This window comes from Nothobranchius furzeri, chromosome 5 (assembly GCF_043380555.1).
Source record: "Nothobranchius furzeri strain GRZ-AD chromosome 5, NfurGRZ-RIMD1, whole genome shotgun sequence".
NCBI classification, from domain to species: Eukaryota; Metazoa; Chordata; class Actinopteri; order Cyprinodontiformes; family Nothobranchiidae; genus Nothobranchius; species Nothobranchius furzeri.
Genome location: NC_091745.1, coordinates 74,458,758 through 74,474,388, shown reverse-complemented (window position 1 = coordinate 74,474,388; position 15,631 = coordinate 74,458,758). Strand labels below are relative to the sequence as shown.

The following is a 15,631-nucleotide window of genomic DNA, read 5'->3' as shown; positions in this document are numbered from 1 at the left end:
AGGTAAAAGACAGGAATGTGGTAAGAATCTGTTCGCTGTCGGACTATAAATACTTTTAAACACTTGGCTGCTAAAAGAAATGCTTGAAGGTGTGTTGCTAATACATTCTTAAAGCCACAAACAGCTAACTCTAGTGCTTCCATTGGTCTGTAATTGTAATCTACACGGACATGTTGGGCCTAAGTCTTCCTCCTGGTTCTTCCTCTGTCCCCTGCAGGCTGCGAGTTAGCTGCAGAACTGGGCGAAAGTGCGTGAGTGTGAAAATCGAGTTTCTGCTGCAGGATCCCTGTGAGGATGAACTCGGTGCTGACGACAGGGAGCGACGCAGACACGGCGGGGCCACACAGTCGCCAGTCCTCCTCGCAGGAAATCACCACGGTCTGCGGCTGAGAGAGACACACGGGACAGAAGAGACGTGAGCTGGAGCGACGGAATAAGACGAGAGAGAAGCTCAGAGCCGGACCGGCACCTTGTGAGACGAGGGCATCTTTGACAGAAAGGTAGCTCCGCTGCAGGAAAGGATGTCTTTCATGTGAACTGGCTCTGGCTTTACCGACTTTGTCACGTGGATCTCATACCCCTAAATGAAAGATGAGGCATTGCACATACTTGTTAGCAAATACAGAAATGATTAGTTGCTACTTTTATTTAGGCCCTACATGAGAAGGGGAAAAAAAAATCAATAAAATGCTCTCAGGGATGGAGTTTGGTCAGATGTGCTCCCTAATTTTAGCCAGACGTCAGCATCACACGTGGATCAAGTTATCCTCCGACGAAACTGCCCAGACACGGAAATGTAATACGTACGACGTGATCGGTACATAAACAGTACATGTGAAATGAATTCCCACAAGCTACAACAGCAACAACAAGGAAGAGTGGCAGGACAGCGACACTGGGTCCGAACTGGTAACGATCCAGCATGACTCAGCGCCTTCAGCAAAAGGAAGTGCCGTGCTGCACGAAGCACCAACACTCCGTCAGCAACAACTGGGGGCAGTGTTGCCAGATGTACGATAATTATCGTATTTGTACCATAATTTTGGGCTCTGTACGATGTACGATCAATAGTTTCAAAAATCCTCAAATGGACGATAATTTCACATTGCATCTAGTAACACCGTCTTTTGCTGTGGCTTTCCCAAGTCAGTTACATAATTTTAAACTGTTCTGAAGTCAGATTTCACCTCAGTGCTTACAGGTTTATAAATGTCTCCTACAAACTAATGAAAAAGAGAAGTTTGAAAATGATGTGAAAAACGCTGAAATCAAGCTATGTGGCTTTTTAGCCGAGCACAACATTGCAATGAGAAGCACAGACCACTTAGTACAGGTGATTAACGGCATTCTGCTGCGACAGACAGTGAATCAGATGAGGAGATCGAGATCAGCAACTAGGTGAGTAGGCTGCTGTGTCATTTATTGGGTCAGTTTTTCCACTGCTGTGAGGTTTTGTTGCGTGCTTTTAACCTATGTAGAAATGAAATAAATAGGACTGCGCAAATGTGCATACTGTGTGAATGCGTGGAGGTCGGAGTGGTGCCGACACACTCTGCACGTTTACAAGCATTATATTACTGGTTTTAAAGATGTTTATTTAAACAGGGCAATATAAAACACCTTCTTTGTTAGATTATATTGGAGTGAGAAGTCGTTTATAGAACGTTATTATCAAATTTATAATGTACGATAATTTGTACTGAAAAACGATAATTTAAGCCTCTCTGTACGATATTGTGGGATTTTGGATCTGGCAACACTGACTGGGGGTGAGCAGATACCTGCAGGAGACGCCGACTCCTGGCAGTCCTCAGAGACTCCTGCAGGCAGAAGCTGAACTTCTTCTCCTGCTCGGGATCTTTCACCACAAAAACGTCAGTAGGAAGGAAGCTTCCAGCTTTGCCGCTCTGCAACACAGAGGAGAGTCCGTTCAGCCACGTCTAGACGTGTGCATCACGTTTAAAAAGTGCATTTCTGTGTTTGTTTGTCAGCTGCTTGGAGAACAAACCTTTTCCAGCCAGTCTGTGGTGACGACAGGGACGCCTTTGGCCACGGCGCACAGGAATTTGACTGTTCTTCGCACTTTATCCGTCACCAGGCAGTTCATGTCTGCCACGCCTTTAGCCATGCCGCCTCCCAGTCGAGCCAACTCCCGCTCCCCGCCTTCATCCACCACCCCGGTGAACAGCACCTGAGAGGATGGCAGAACAAATAACGATGCTTTTGTGGCATTCGGTAAATCTCTACGTCAGACAGACCATTCTGATCAAACTGACTTTAAATGTCAGCAAAGGTCAGTGAGTGCAAGAACAGCATTTACTCAAAAATGCATTCAAGTCAAAAATCTTGCATCCATCATTTCGGTATTAAATGCTTAAAGGGACTTTACGGAGTTTTGAATTTTTATGCTCGCGATTACCCCCTCAGGCCAAAAGCGTAACGGCAACTTCAATAGTAGGCTCATGCAAGAGGTGCGCATGCTGTACGTGCACACTCCTTAACGAAAATAACAGCTGAGACAGTCCCGTGTGTGTGTGTGTGTGTGTGTGTGTGTGTGTGTGTGTGTGTGTGTGTGTGTGTGTGTGTGTGTGTGTGTGTGTGTGTGTGTGTGTGTGTGTGTGTGTGTGTGTGTGTGTGGCCCGGAGGACAGAGGACAGGAGAACACGCAGCTAATTAATTAAATAATTTGGTTCTGTACCTTTCTCTTCAGCACAGCCAACAAAGGTTTATGATGCGTCAGTCCTCCTGCATGCTCAGATCATTCCCTTCCCTTGCTTGAAAAATTGTTCCAAAATGAAAGTTGAACCCACATCTTTTTTATCTGTGAATTCAATGCCGTTCGGCGAGTCTCAAATAAAAATTTGGGCATCTTACAATGAAAAAATATACCATTAATGTAAAAAATAAGCTCTAAATGAACTAAGTTCACATCCAGAATCAAACCCGGGTCTTCTGCATGGGAGTCAGACGTCTTACTAGGTGAGCTAAAGCGCCAGTGACATCACTTGTATCTGTAACATTTATATCCTTGATGACAGCTGAAACAACGTTCAAAGAACGGTTCGAAGCAAAAATGGCTATTTTGTTGCTAATTTGCAGGAAATATCTAGAAGAAAGTTCTACAGAAAGTAGCTAAGGGTCCTCAGAAATGTAGCTAGGTTTGTCACTAGGCGTTAGGAACAGCGACAAAGTCGCTGAGTTGGCACTGCCGCTCTCTCTGCTGCTAAAGCTACTGATAGCAAATGCTACGGGCTATGCCTGAGCGTGAACGCGCAAGAAGCAGCCTGCTCGGCCCGAGCATCTCTCTTTTTCTGTGATTTTACAGAAAAACAGGCAATCACAGTAAAAATGCCAGGGCTCATTCTACAGGACCAGGGCATTGCAGGAGAATGTATGAAGAAGAAATTTATTATTTCTATACATGTTTTGGCTGTCAAACTTCCATATAGTCCCTTTAAAATTCACATTTCGTGTCATATTTTTGGACTAAATCAGTGCATAGCTGGACCTTGTAGGATTGGCTCCCGGCTCGTAGTCGACCAATCGCTGCCGGGGAACCAGAAGAAGAGCGAGGAGTCTTTGCCAAAGGGGAGGAGTCAGACGAGGCCCGTCGCTTCCGGGAAACTCGGCTGTCTGGAGTCTGAGGAGGGAGAAGAAGGGGTGAGCGAAAAGAGAACGGGGCCAGAACAACACGTGGAACACTAAATCATAACGTTATGAAGATACGAGAAGCATTAAACACAGGCAATAAAGCAGAAAAGATGTAATGGGCGGGTGACCACTAAGCCTCTTAATTCATTAGTGTGTTGGTGGAAATGGTGTTGACAGATGTGGGTGGGAGTGCATCTTAATAGCTGGAGAGGCTGACTCAGAGCCAAGCTTCGATCTGGCGTAACAGCCTTCCTAGTCAGAAACACTCGTGTACGACTCAACTTTCATTCAGTTCCATGAATCCGACATCTTCTGCTTTCAGTTTGAATCAAAACAAACAAATCCTGACATCACAGATCTGCTTTCTGAGTGAAACTCACTGCTGGTGCTTCCTGCTTCATGGATGATGCAGACGTTCCACCTTCCTTCACCTCCTCTTTATTCGCTGTCCGAACCCTGGTCCTCCTCTCAGCGGCCTGCACCTCCATGGTTTCACCATCTTCCACCGGCTCTCCAGGGGGAGGCTCCTTTGCATTCTTCTTCACTTGAGCGCTGGAAGCTCTACTTGTTCTCCTCACCTGGACCGTGGAGGAACTCTCTTCGATTCGCTCATCCTTCCCTTCTTCTCTTTCTGTTGCCTTCAGGGCTTTTCCTTTAAAAACGCTGGCACCATCTGCTTTTATGTTCACCTCCAACTCACTCTTCCTCCCTTTCCTCTTATTTCGACCCTCCTCGCTGACAGACAGAGCTACGGGTTCCTCCACATGACCTCTGCCCCCGGTCCTCCTCTTGGGCAGAGGAGATTTCTCCTCCACTGATTCCTCCTCTTGATGCGACTGGTGCTTAGCATTTGTACCGACTCGCTGCTGCCCCCTACTGGTGGCAGGCTGTTGAGCATCTCCTTTATCTTCATCACCCATAGGCAGAACCTCAGAAGACAATTCCTCAGCCCTCCCGGTCTTCCCAACCCTCTCTGTGGAATTCTGGAGGTCCGAAACTGTTTTCCTCCCTTTTCCCCGCTGCCTGCAGCCCCTCGCTCTGTTCTGAGGGCTCTCACTGCAGGTGGAGATCTCTGAGCGGACGGCTTCGCGGCCCTTCTCTATCGGAGCTACGGTGGCCGTCGTTCTTCTTCGGCTGCTTCTAGTAACGGGTGTCTGGAGCGCCTCGCTGCTCCTCTTCTCTCCTCTCCCTCGTCCTCTACTCTCCTGTGCGCTGACGCTTGAAGCAGACCTTTCCGAACTGACCGAGTTGGAAGAGTTTGAGTGAGACCTGGTTCTCCTCGCGGCGAAATCTTCCCGGGTAGAAATGGTTGAGGGCTGCTCTGGTCCAGCTGCACACGGAGCAGTTTTCCTCGCTGACCTTCGAGGTCTTGCAGAAACATTCAGCTTCTCTTCTTCATCTCGTTTCCCCTCGCTTTCCTCCAACTCTCCCCCCTGTAGTCGCTCTGCAGATGCCTTTTCTTTATTTTTCAGCTCTCCTTGGTTTCTTCGCTCCTGCTCCACCCACTCCTGTTTTTCTTTTGTGACACTGGCGTGCATCCTTTCGCTCTCCTTTTCGTCTTGTTCCAGGTTTCCTTCTTTTTGCCCCTTTATTGCTTCTTTAGCTGCAATAATCTTGTTGTCATCCTCTTCATCTTCCTGCCGTCTTGTGTTTTTTCTCCCTCTCGCCTGCTTGCATTGCTTCACGTCTTCCTCGCTCTGAGTCACGGCTTTTCCTCTACTTCCTCTGGTACTAGGCAGCGTTTTACTTTCCTGTCTGGTCCGTCTCTTTGTAGATGCAGAACCATCTGCATCTTCTTTTCCTCTTAATCTCGCTCTCGTCTGCCTGGAGTTTGAAACACTGGGTGGATCGGCTTCGGCAGAGACGGTTGTTTCTTTAAGATCGTGCTGCTTTGCTGTAACTGCGTCCTTGTGATCATGTTTGTCGACGCCAGCGACCTCGGTGCTCGGATTTATCTGCCCTTCGTCCCGCTGCAGTGGCATCGCCTCTCCTCCTTGTGGACCTGCTTCTACATCTTCTCCACGCGTGGGCTGTGTTTCAGCAGAACTCAGTAGCTGCTGGCTCTCATCTTCAATATGAAGCTGCTTGGCTTTCCTTTTCCGTGGAACAACTAGGATCTCGCTGTCGTTTTCCTCTCCGGGATCTTCTGGCCGAGACGAAACATCAGAGCTGATCTGAGGCCGAGTCTGCTCCTCTTCGAGCTGCGGCGGCTTGGCTTCTCTTCTGCGTGGACCCCAGTCACCTTCATCGTCATCCTCGCTCACAAAAACGGGTTGGGTCTCAGCGACATAAGCATCAGAACCTCCCAGCCTTTGTGACTCCTCTTCTTCGACAGAAAGCCGTTTTGCTTTAAGTGGCACTGAATCGTCGTCATTTTCACCTTCATCGACATGCATGGGCTGGGTTTCAGCTAGAGCCGACGGCGAGCACGTTTGAGGCTCTGTGGGATCCTCTTGAAGCTGCAGTGGTGCTGTCGAGTCTTCGTCATCGCCTTCCTCCGTGTCCGTCATACACATGGGCTGGGTTTCTGCTTCAAAGAGGTGCTTCTCTCGAGGCTGAGCCGGATCCCTCTCTTTGGTTTCTACGCTCTGCACAGAACAAACTGGATTCCTAATTTCTAAGCTCTCTTCTTCAAAAGAAGGCACTGGTTGAGTTTCAGCAGTCGCAAGAGCAGAGGAATGATCTGTGAGCTCTGTAGTCTCGGTCGGTGCTGCATCCTGTCTCTTATCTTCATCTGAATCATCACAAGAGTCCGAGACATAAGCTTGAGTTGCTTCAAGCGCCAAATTTACACAAACTTTAGTTTCAGACTCTTCAGAGTCTCTGACAGGCTCCTCTTCCTCTTCATAGGCCTGCGTAGCGTCGAGGTTTGAGGTGGCCTCATATGCCTGGGTCTCCTCCAGGTTTACTCTTCCGTCTGCTGAGACGTAAGCTTGGGTGTTCTCCGTGGCCAAAGCTCGATGGCGGCTGTCGGACAAACCCAGCTGAAATGAGCCTCTTGGGTCGTCTGCTTTGGGCTCCGGTGCAGAGGACGGCTTCGGGTCTGCGGCTGTTTGCCGATCTCTGGTCTGAAGAACAAAGGGTTGTGTTTCAGCTTCAGCGTAGTCTTCATCCTCTGGGCTGTCTGAGGACAACGGCACAGCAGGATTTAAAGCAGGACCTGATGGGACGGAGACAGAAAGAAAAGATTATGAATCACATTTAGAGTTGCATCACTTATTTTGAACTTTGCAAACACAAGGAAAGAGAAGACACTTGTTTTGAAATGAAATTTTCTCATTTTTACTTGATTTCAGCAACTAAAATGGTTTAAATCCATCTTTGGTTTTTTATTGATGCAAAGTTCAGAGAGTACTGGAGAGGAGGGTCCGATCGATAGTTGAATCTCAGACTGAGGAGGAGCAATGTGGTTTTCGTCCTGGCCGTGGAACTGTGGACCAGCTCTATACCCTTGCAAGGGTGATGGATGGGGCATGGGAGTTTGCCCAACCAATCCACATGTGGTTGTGGATTTGGAGAAGGCTTATGACCGCGTCCACAGGGGCACCCTGTGGGGGACGCTCCAGGAGTATGGGGTGGGTGGCTTTCTGTTAAGGGACATTCAGTCCCTTTACCAGAGGAGCGTGAGTTTGGTCCGTATAGCCGGTAGTAAGTCGGACCTGTTCCCAGTGAGGGTTGGACTCCGCCAGGGCTGCCCTTTGTCACCGGTTCTGTTCATTACCTTTATGGACAGAATTTCTAGGTGCAGCCGTGGTGTGGAGTGTGTGGAGTTTGGTGGCAGGAGAATCTCGTCTCTGCTTTTTGTGGATGATGTGGTCCTCCTAGATTCATCCAGCTCTGACCTTCAGCTCTTGCTCCTGGGCGCCTCCCTGGGGAGGTGTTTCGGGCATGTCCTGCCGGCAGAAGGCCCCCGGGTCGACCCAGGACACGTTGGAGAGGTTAAATCTCCAATCTGGTCCGGGAACGCCTTGGGGTCCTGCCGGAGGAGCTGGTGGAGGTGGCCGGGGAGAGGACGGTCTGGAGCTCCCTATTTGGGATGCTGCCCCCGCGACCCGGACCCGGATAAGCGGAGGAAGACGACGATGCAAAGTTCAGATGATAACAAAGTTGGACTTCATGCAGGTCAGATATGTCACAATGAATGATTTTAACCTTTTATTGTCTCTTTTCCAACTTTTTAAAACATCAAAAAACAAAGATCTAGTTTTAATACATGTGTTACGTCCCCGACAGGAGATGTTAAAATGTGAAGGAGGGGGTAACATAAGAAATGCGAATGTAGATTTAAAATGGTTGCAACTGTTGTAAAAGGTTCTAAAAACGAGCAAACAGATGGCGAGCATTATAAAGATAATGCAAAACAAACCAAAACTCTCAAAAGGTCAACATTACACCCATAACCAACTATAAAAACACCTGGTTAAAACTTATGTTAAAAGCAGAAGGTGTTTAAAACCAAAGTCAATAAAACTGCATCAAACCAAGTTAGGGCTGCTCAATTAATCGAATTTTAATCACGATTACGATCTGAGTTTTTAACGATTATAAAAAACAAAACAAGCCGATTATTTGCTCCTCCCGCTTGCGCTGCCCTGAGTTGCAAATGAAGTGCCCCTCCACAGTGTTGCCAACTTAGTGACTTTGACGCTATTTCTAGCAGCTTTTCAGACCCCCTTCTTGACTTTTTAACTTAAAAGTACCTAGCGAACACCTCAGAAACATCTCTGGTAACCCTTAGCTACTTTCTGGATAACTGCCGTTGACGTTTCCTGCAGGTTAGCTAAACACTCCGCCTGCGCTCCGGACCGTTCTTCACAACATTAGGAAAGGGAATGATGTAGTGATGTGTCAGTCGCTAAAGACAGCTCTCGGAGCCGGCTCCTTGTTGGAGTAACCAGAGTGAGTGACACACACACCGCACCTGCGGACTCCTGAGCCGATAAAAACGACTAAATGTGCGCGTGCAGCATGCTAAACACACGTGCAGCTTGCCCCGATTGCTGTGAGACCGGGGGGTGGGGGGTGCAGCTGTGGTTGGGACAATTATTACTTTAACTGATGGACCTGTAAATAAATAGTTTATAAATAAGGTAGAAATAAGTTCCTCACACTGATAAATAATGACTAATCTATCTGAGGACACGGTGCTAGTGCACTCTCCTACAGCACCTTGACACGACTAAATAAATGTTATGCAACATTTTGTGAACATCAATTTATTTGCATGTATTTGTTATAAATGCCGGTGTATAATTCTTGCTGTCAGTATTTGCAAGATATTGGTATTTGGGTCAGTACTGGTTAGACTTAAATGAGTTAAACCAAGGTCTATAGCCCTTGGGTCATAGACTATGAGCTATAAGTATATTGGTCTTTTTATCCTGGGAATCAGGAGTTCTTTTAGTGATCATCTTGTTTCTTATTTTTGTCCTGATTGTGCCCTGAGCAATTTTATGACTGAATAAAAACAAATAAAATCAACATAAATTGAAAAATTGTCTTAAATAATGGTGATCTCAATTTCAGTCACCATAATCGTGATTATTATTTTTGCCATAATCGAGCAGCCCTAAACCAAGTTAACCTTAACAAACGAAGATCCATGTGGATCACTCAGAGTTAAAACTATTAAAGTCAACTCATCAAAACGAAGGGGTTTAAACCAAAACGAGGCCTGGGGGACAGCAGAACCCCTGCACAATTGAGGTATTATTTCAGCCTTTCCAATGTTAATCAGCTTGTTGCCACGGTTACGCATCATAACAAATGCTCAAAAAGCTAAAAAATAGCAGCAAAAATCCTCCAAGCTTCACAGCACCAGAAACAGAAAAGTAAAATATAAAAAAAATACCGTTTTTCTTGAGAAACTAGAAGAAAAAATGTCCAAGAAAAGGCAAAACTTACATATAGTCAACAGAGCTACTCCAACATGCAGCCACCCAGAGCAGCGCAGTTCTGGAAATTTGCATCTTTGTGTTCGTGGCAACAGACTGTATTAAAACGTTTTACTTACATCTAAACAGACCCGACGGCGTGCTTGTGAAGGCCTGAGTCTCCAGGTCCTCGACCTCCCCTGAAAGAAATGCATTGAAATACAAATTAAAGGGCAATTTAAACATTGTTTACGTTCCAACAGTTCATACAGAAAAGCCTGCATAACAAAGAGAAATCCACCAAACGTGAAATTCAGGCGCTTAGATGAACCGAGAAACGATCAGAGCTACTTTCCTCTCGTGTTTTGCTTGTTTTAAGCTTAAGTCTGCAAATATTTCTATTTTTATGAACTGTTTGAGGGAGATCAAGACCTGGATGAGTTAAAACTTTCTGCGCCTAAATGATCACAAACCAGAGGCTATACTGTTTTCTCCAAGCAGACATTGTGACTCTTCCCTAACGGACTGTGGGTCATTTAATGGCCAGCTGACTGCATCAGTGACTAATCTTGGTGTTAAACTGGATAGCGCCCTTAGCTTTGATACACACATCAATGGAGTGATCTCCTCCTCCTTAAACCTTTCTTGTCACGACATGATCTTGAGACGGTAGTCCATGCTTTTATCACGGTGCGATCGGACTACTGTAACTCTGTTTGATTCGGTGTGAGCAAGGGCTCAAGGGCCAGGTTGCAAATGGTGCAGAGTGCTGCTGCCAGATTTTTAGAGGGCAGGCGCAAGTATGACCACATTATTCCTGTCCTGGCTGCGCTTCATTACCATACCAACTTTATTTATAAAGCACATTTAAAAACATCATGGCAGCCGACCAAAGGGCTGTACAGAACAAAAAGTAAAAACACAATATAAAACAAAACACGGTCAACATTAAAATACACAACAAGGCAGATGATCACGGTTAAAAGACACATAGTAAAATAATATAAGTCAGGGATTTAAAAATGCCTGGTCGTAAAAGTGAGCCTTCAGTAGCGACTTGAACCGGAGGAGGGATGGTGCCAGCCTCACTGAACGAGGAAGAGCATTCCAGAGTGTCGGAGCAGCGTAGACAAAAGCACGCTGCCCCCCGCGTTTTGCATTTCATTGTTGGAACGCGAAGCAGCAGGCAATCGGCAGATCTCAACGCCCGGTTTGGCACATAACGAGTCACAAGATCAGACCGGTAATCCGGAGCCAGACCGTTCAGGGCCTTAAAAACAAAAGTCAGGATTTTAAACTTGACTCTGAAGTTTACGGGTAGCCAGTGGAGCTGCGCCAGTACAGGTGTGATACGGTCTCTTCTAGGGGTGTTTGTTAAAAACCTGGCTGCCGCGTTCTGTACGACCTGAAGCCTGTTAAGAGCAGAGGCAGGTAAACCAATTAAAATGGAATTTGCGTAATCCAGTCGGGAGATGATAAAAGCGTGAGTTACGGATTCCAGGTGTGCTCGTTTCAAGGTCGGTTTTAAGCGAACTAGTCTGCGCAGCTGACAAAAACATGATCTGACCACTGCGTTAATCTGAGGGCCCATGGAAGAGTGTGTATCCAGTTTCACCCCCAGGTTGGTAACACACTGCTTGAGGTCATATGGGAGAGTGGCCAAATCAGAAGATACGTGTGTGGTTTTGTTAGCGGTCATCAGGAGTGCCTCAGGCGTAGAATCATTCAGCTTAAGGAAACTGTTGGCAAGCCAAACCCTCACTTCAGCCAAACATTGGTCCAGAAGAGAGAGGGAGCCTGGTTTGTTGAAAGCCATTGGCTGCCCGCTGATGTAAGGTTTCGTTTTTAAATACTTTTGCTGGTTTTTAAAACGTTAAATGTCTGGCCCCTCCTTACTTGGTGTCACCGCTGCAACCGTACACCGCCACACGGTCACTCCGCTCGGAGAACCTCGTGCTCCTCTCGGTCCCAAGATCGCGCCTAAAGACACGTGGTGATAGGGCCTTTGCTGTGGCAGGTCCTAAGCTTTGAAACGAGCTTCCTGTCAGCATAAGGGCCTCCACCTCAGTTGCGTTTTTAAGGCAAGGCTAAAAACCTACTTTTATGATGTCTTTTAACCTTTCTAACTAGTTTTTATTGTTTTACTTATAGCGATTTGTGCACTCACTGCATTTTTATCTGCATCTTGTGACACAATGTTTGTATCTTCTGGATTTACTGTTTTATGTTTTTACTTGATCTGTGTAGCGCCTTGGTGGCATCTTTTTGCCCGTAAGGCGCGACTTACAAATAGAGTTGAGTTGAGATTATTTGTTAGCTGTTCATTACAATTAATAACTTTGTGGTAAATTTAACAATTGAGGAAGTTTGCAGAAAAACAAGCAGTTTAAATACGTGTGCAATAAAAATAAAACGTACTTCAATGAAACATTTATTAAGTGAATAAATAAATCTACTAATAGAATATATTTAAACGCCGAAGCAACTTTTAGCTGTTTTACCATCGTGTATGTGGTGGTTTGGTCTGTGACGATCCATCAGTTACCTGAAACCTGAACAGGGGTAGAGTAGTTCTGCAGAGTTGGAACCAGAGGGAGATGAGGGATGTGGTCTTCACCCGCCTCTTCAGCATCCTCCTCCTGATCCTCCGCACTGGCGTCGCCGTCCACTCTGAGCTCAGCTGGACTGTCTCCGGCATGTGTCACGCAGGGTTCATCCACATCCGTGTCCTCATCTGAATCTGACTCAAGAGCTCCTGGCGCTTTACCAGAAACTTCTGACGGGTCTTCGGTGACAAGAGGCTTCACTAACAGACAGTCCTCCTCCATGTCTGTGTCGCTGTCAGACAGAATATCCAGATCAGGTCCTGCAGCTGCTGGGCTGCTGGATTCTGCAGTGGCAGCAGCCACTGAGGGGTCACCGGCTGCAGCAGCAGGGTTCAAATTTGATTTGATTTCCTCCTCGACATCCGTGTCGCTGTCTAGGTGGAAATCTTTTAGCTGCACTGAAGAAGCTGCATCAGCTGTGTGTGCATCCTGAAATGATGAGGCTTTGATAACTGCATCTGACACATCATCATCATCATCATCAGTGTCACTGTCTATGATGATGTCCTCAGGCTGGATACCTGATGCAACATGAGCGGGTTTGGTCGTTTCATCTGAGTGAGCTTCAGAAGGTTCGTCTGATCGCTGATCAGCTCGCTGACTGGTATTAAAGCTCAGAGGCTCGGCAGGCACCCCCTCCTCCTCAGCCTCCACATCAGTGTCACTATCCATGTTGAAATCAGGGATGGCTTCTCTGGAGACTTCTGGCGTGGACACGAGGGATTCGTCTTCTCTGAAGGTCACGTTGCTCTCCCCATTTTGATTTTGTCCGCTGTCTTTAGAAGCTGTCCCTCCTTTGCCATCAGTTTCATCGTTAGGTGACCTGTTTCTCTCCACACAAACATCTGACTTCTCTGTGTTGAAACTGACGTGTCTGGATGGCTGAGAGGAAAAGGACAGTGTGACGGGGCTTTCGTCCTCACTAAAACAATGAAAACAGGACAATTTTCAGGAGTATGGGGATTCATTTCACTGATTAAAATATATATCAAATGTTTGTTTACCTTTCGGGAACAATTTTGTTTGAGGGACTTAGGAATGCAGATGAGTTGGGACTGGATATGTGGGAGTCAGAATCAGACACTGGAAATATAAATACAACATTTCAAAAAGAATATATAGAGTTAATTGACACTTTATCATATTTACACTCATACCTCGTGTCTTCTGGTGTCCGATTCCTCCACCATCTCTTTCACCGTCTGAGTCGGAGTCAGAATCAGGGACCAAGCAGCCCTTTGGCTGGGTTGGAGTTTGCTCAAAGGACAGAAAACTGCCTCTGACAGGAGTCTTCGTCGCCTTCGCTCCACTGTTGACACCTCTCTTGCTGCCTCTGTCAGTGTCACCCTGTTTTCCTCCTGGAGCATCAGGAAATGTGCCCTTCACTCCTGATAGAACACACCCTGGGATCTTCATGTCATCTTGAGAAGAGACTCCACCCCATCTAACATACTGACATGGGATGTCGGCCAAAACCAAGCTGTCACCTTCACTGAGGGCATAGCGTACATTAGGAGTCAGCTTTAACCGCCCCTTACGCGTCCCATTCATGCTCCCCAGGTCCCAGACCAAAGCCTCCATGTCTACGTCACAGCGGGCCCCTCTTCTGCGGTAAACAGAGATGCAGATGGTGGCGTGCTGTTTGGACACGGATGATGCAGCCATGGGTAGTGTGCAGAGGCTGGGGTCACGGCCCAACACGTTATCTCCCAAAAATAGAGGCAACTCTGGGTGACACAAGAAAAATCATGCTCAATGTTTATTCAACTATACTAATCCCTCTGGGATTAATAAAGTATCTTTGAATTCATAAACTTCAATATCATAGGTGTATTAATAAAGATGCTGGACCACTTACCTGCCTCAGGGACGTGTGGATTCTTTAGGATGCACAGTTTCGCCAAAGGACTTCCTCTCCTATTTTCATTCTCTTCATTTTCTTCCTCCTCTGATTCTAAGATTGCGTCACTGATCGCCTGAGTTGCATCCATACCTAGCAACGGATCAGACAGGAGGGCTAGCACCAATGAGAGTAGACGTATAGTTCAAAGCTAGCATCTAAAAGCCAACTTTCCAGTGTTAGCACTGGAAGGACTGAAACGGTGGGGCTCGGAGCAGCTAACGTTAGCCTGTGTGGCTAACTCATTCTAGCTTAGAACTAATAAATAAAAATGATTCACTTCACGGTTGTTGTTTTGTTTTTGTTTTTTTTTTTGGTGTGAACTCGCAAATATGCAGCTTATATAAATTATTAAAACAAAAACTAATGAAGCTGATACAACTTTTATTAAACGTGCCTCAGTTTTGTCAAAATCACGACAATTACACTTCCGGTCGAATTATAAACGTTGACGGTTAGCTTCATGTCACAATAACTTCCATAACTCATCCCAGAAAACATTTTATTTTGTCAGCGAATTCTTGTGTCGCTGTTTAAACATAATTTACCACTACAATAAAACTTAAAATAAACCTACCTAAAAAGTCCCTTGACCGTTATCTTGAAAGTATAGAGGAAGTACGTGCGATTTTGCGAGTTGTGGCTTTAGCCGTTAAATTTGTTAATCTGAGATGCGGTTTCTTTTTAATCTAACAATATAAAAGTAGCTTCTTATAAACACATCATACTCTGATACATACCTGAGCATACAGGCTTTCCTGGCTCGAGGGCAGTGACTGTAGAAAGGGGCTATAAACAAAAAATGTAAATACACGAGAGAAGACGTGACCCCGCCCACAAAACGCGTTTTTAGCGATTGGCTATTGCAGCTGCCAATCATTTTTCAATCTTATTCTGATTGGATACTCGGTAAATTCCTCACTAAAGCCGCGTCTGATTGGATCAAAAAATCAAAAACTTTATTTTTGTGTCCTTAGTTTCAGCGCCAATTCACACAAGTGAATCCTGGCTGTTTTCTTAACCGTTTCTTTTGCATCTTGTGGTTGTAGGAAAAATGTAGATTAATCACAAAAATTTATCAATTGGCTGACTTTGGCTTTTGTTCAATAAAAATCTGAAACCACTACGAAACAGATGGGATTTTTCTAATTTGCTGTTTACAGTACATTTATGTGAGTTGATCAAGTTCATATTTAAGTATTTTAAACATTTCATTGAAATGATCATTTCCTGCATGGAGAAAACTGCATATTTAAGTGAAAGAAATCTTTACATAAACAGTAACAGAAGCTAGCTGGCTTGATTCCATTAGCATTCTCATTTTGTAATATCCAGTCCTCATAAAAGGACCAAATGGTTTTAAACTTATACTATAAACGATTTATTACAACTCAAATAAAAGTCATTGAATGGCAGTTCTATCTTTTTACTACTTCTCACAATTTGTTTAATGTGTGTTCCTCAACTGTATCATCTTGCCTATTTTTCCATTCAGTGAGGTCATTATGGATGAATCCATTTAACATTAGCATGTACATTTAATTGATATATTTTCATTGATGTCAACTTGATGCTGGAGACGTTATTAGGAAAGAACACAT

At 45.5% G+C, this 15,631-nt stretch overlaps 1 protein-coding gene across 2 annotated transcripts; it reads right to left on the bottom strand.

The window, feature by feature from the left end:
• Positions 1-28: 28 nt before the first annotated feature.
• On the bottom strand, positions 29-14,875 carry mdc1 (mediator of DNA damage checkpoint 1). Of its 2 annotated transcripts, XM_015950261.3 has the most exons (12): positions 14,771-14,875; positions 13,989-14,123; positions 13,288-13,857; positions 13,135-13,213; positions 12,070-13,052; positions 9,665-9,724; positions 4,032-6,811; positions 3,509-3,640; positions 2,009-2,191; positions 1,782-1,907; positions 470-580; positions 29-386 (listed from the first exon to the last, which is right to left on the bottom strand). In XM_015950261.3, exons 2-12 carry the CDS (start codon positions 14,119-14,121, stop codon positions 180-182), a joined length of 5,364 nt encoding a protein of 1,787 aa, XP_015805747.3. In that variant the 5' UTR covers positions 14,122-14,123; positions 14,771-14,875; the 3' UTR covers positions 29-179. The 2 variants fall into 2 exon arrangements, with proteins under 2 accessions (XP_015805747.3, XP_015805748.3); XM_015950262.3 differs by lacking the exon at positions 14,771-14,875 and having other exon boundaries at positions 13,989-14,245.
• Positions 14,876-15,631: the final 756 nt, after the last annotated feature.

What these genes read in the sequence shown, in the direction of transcription:
- mdc1 (XM_015950261.3), bottom strand. Translation starts at nt 14,121, where the DNA reads ATGGATGCAACTCAGGCGATCAGTGACGCAATCTTAGAATCAGAGGAG. An exon ending in GCCGTCGGGTCTGTTTAGAT is followed by an intron (nt 6,812 to 9,664) that starts GTAAGTAAAACG and finishes CCGTCCCATCAG; the next exon opens with GTCCTGCTTTAAATCCTGCT. An exon ending in GGAGTCGGCGTCTCCTGCAG is followed by an intron (nt 581 to 1,781) that starts GTATCTGCTCAC and finishes TCTTTCATTTAG; the next exon opens with GGGTATGAGATCCACGTGAC.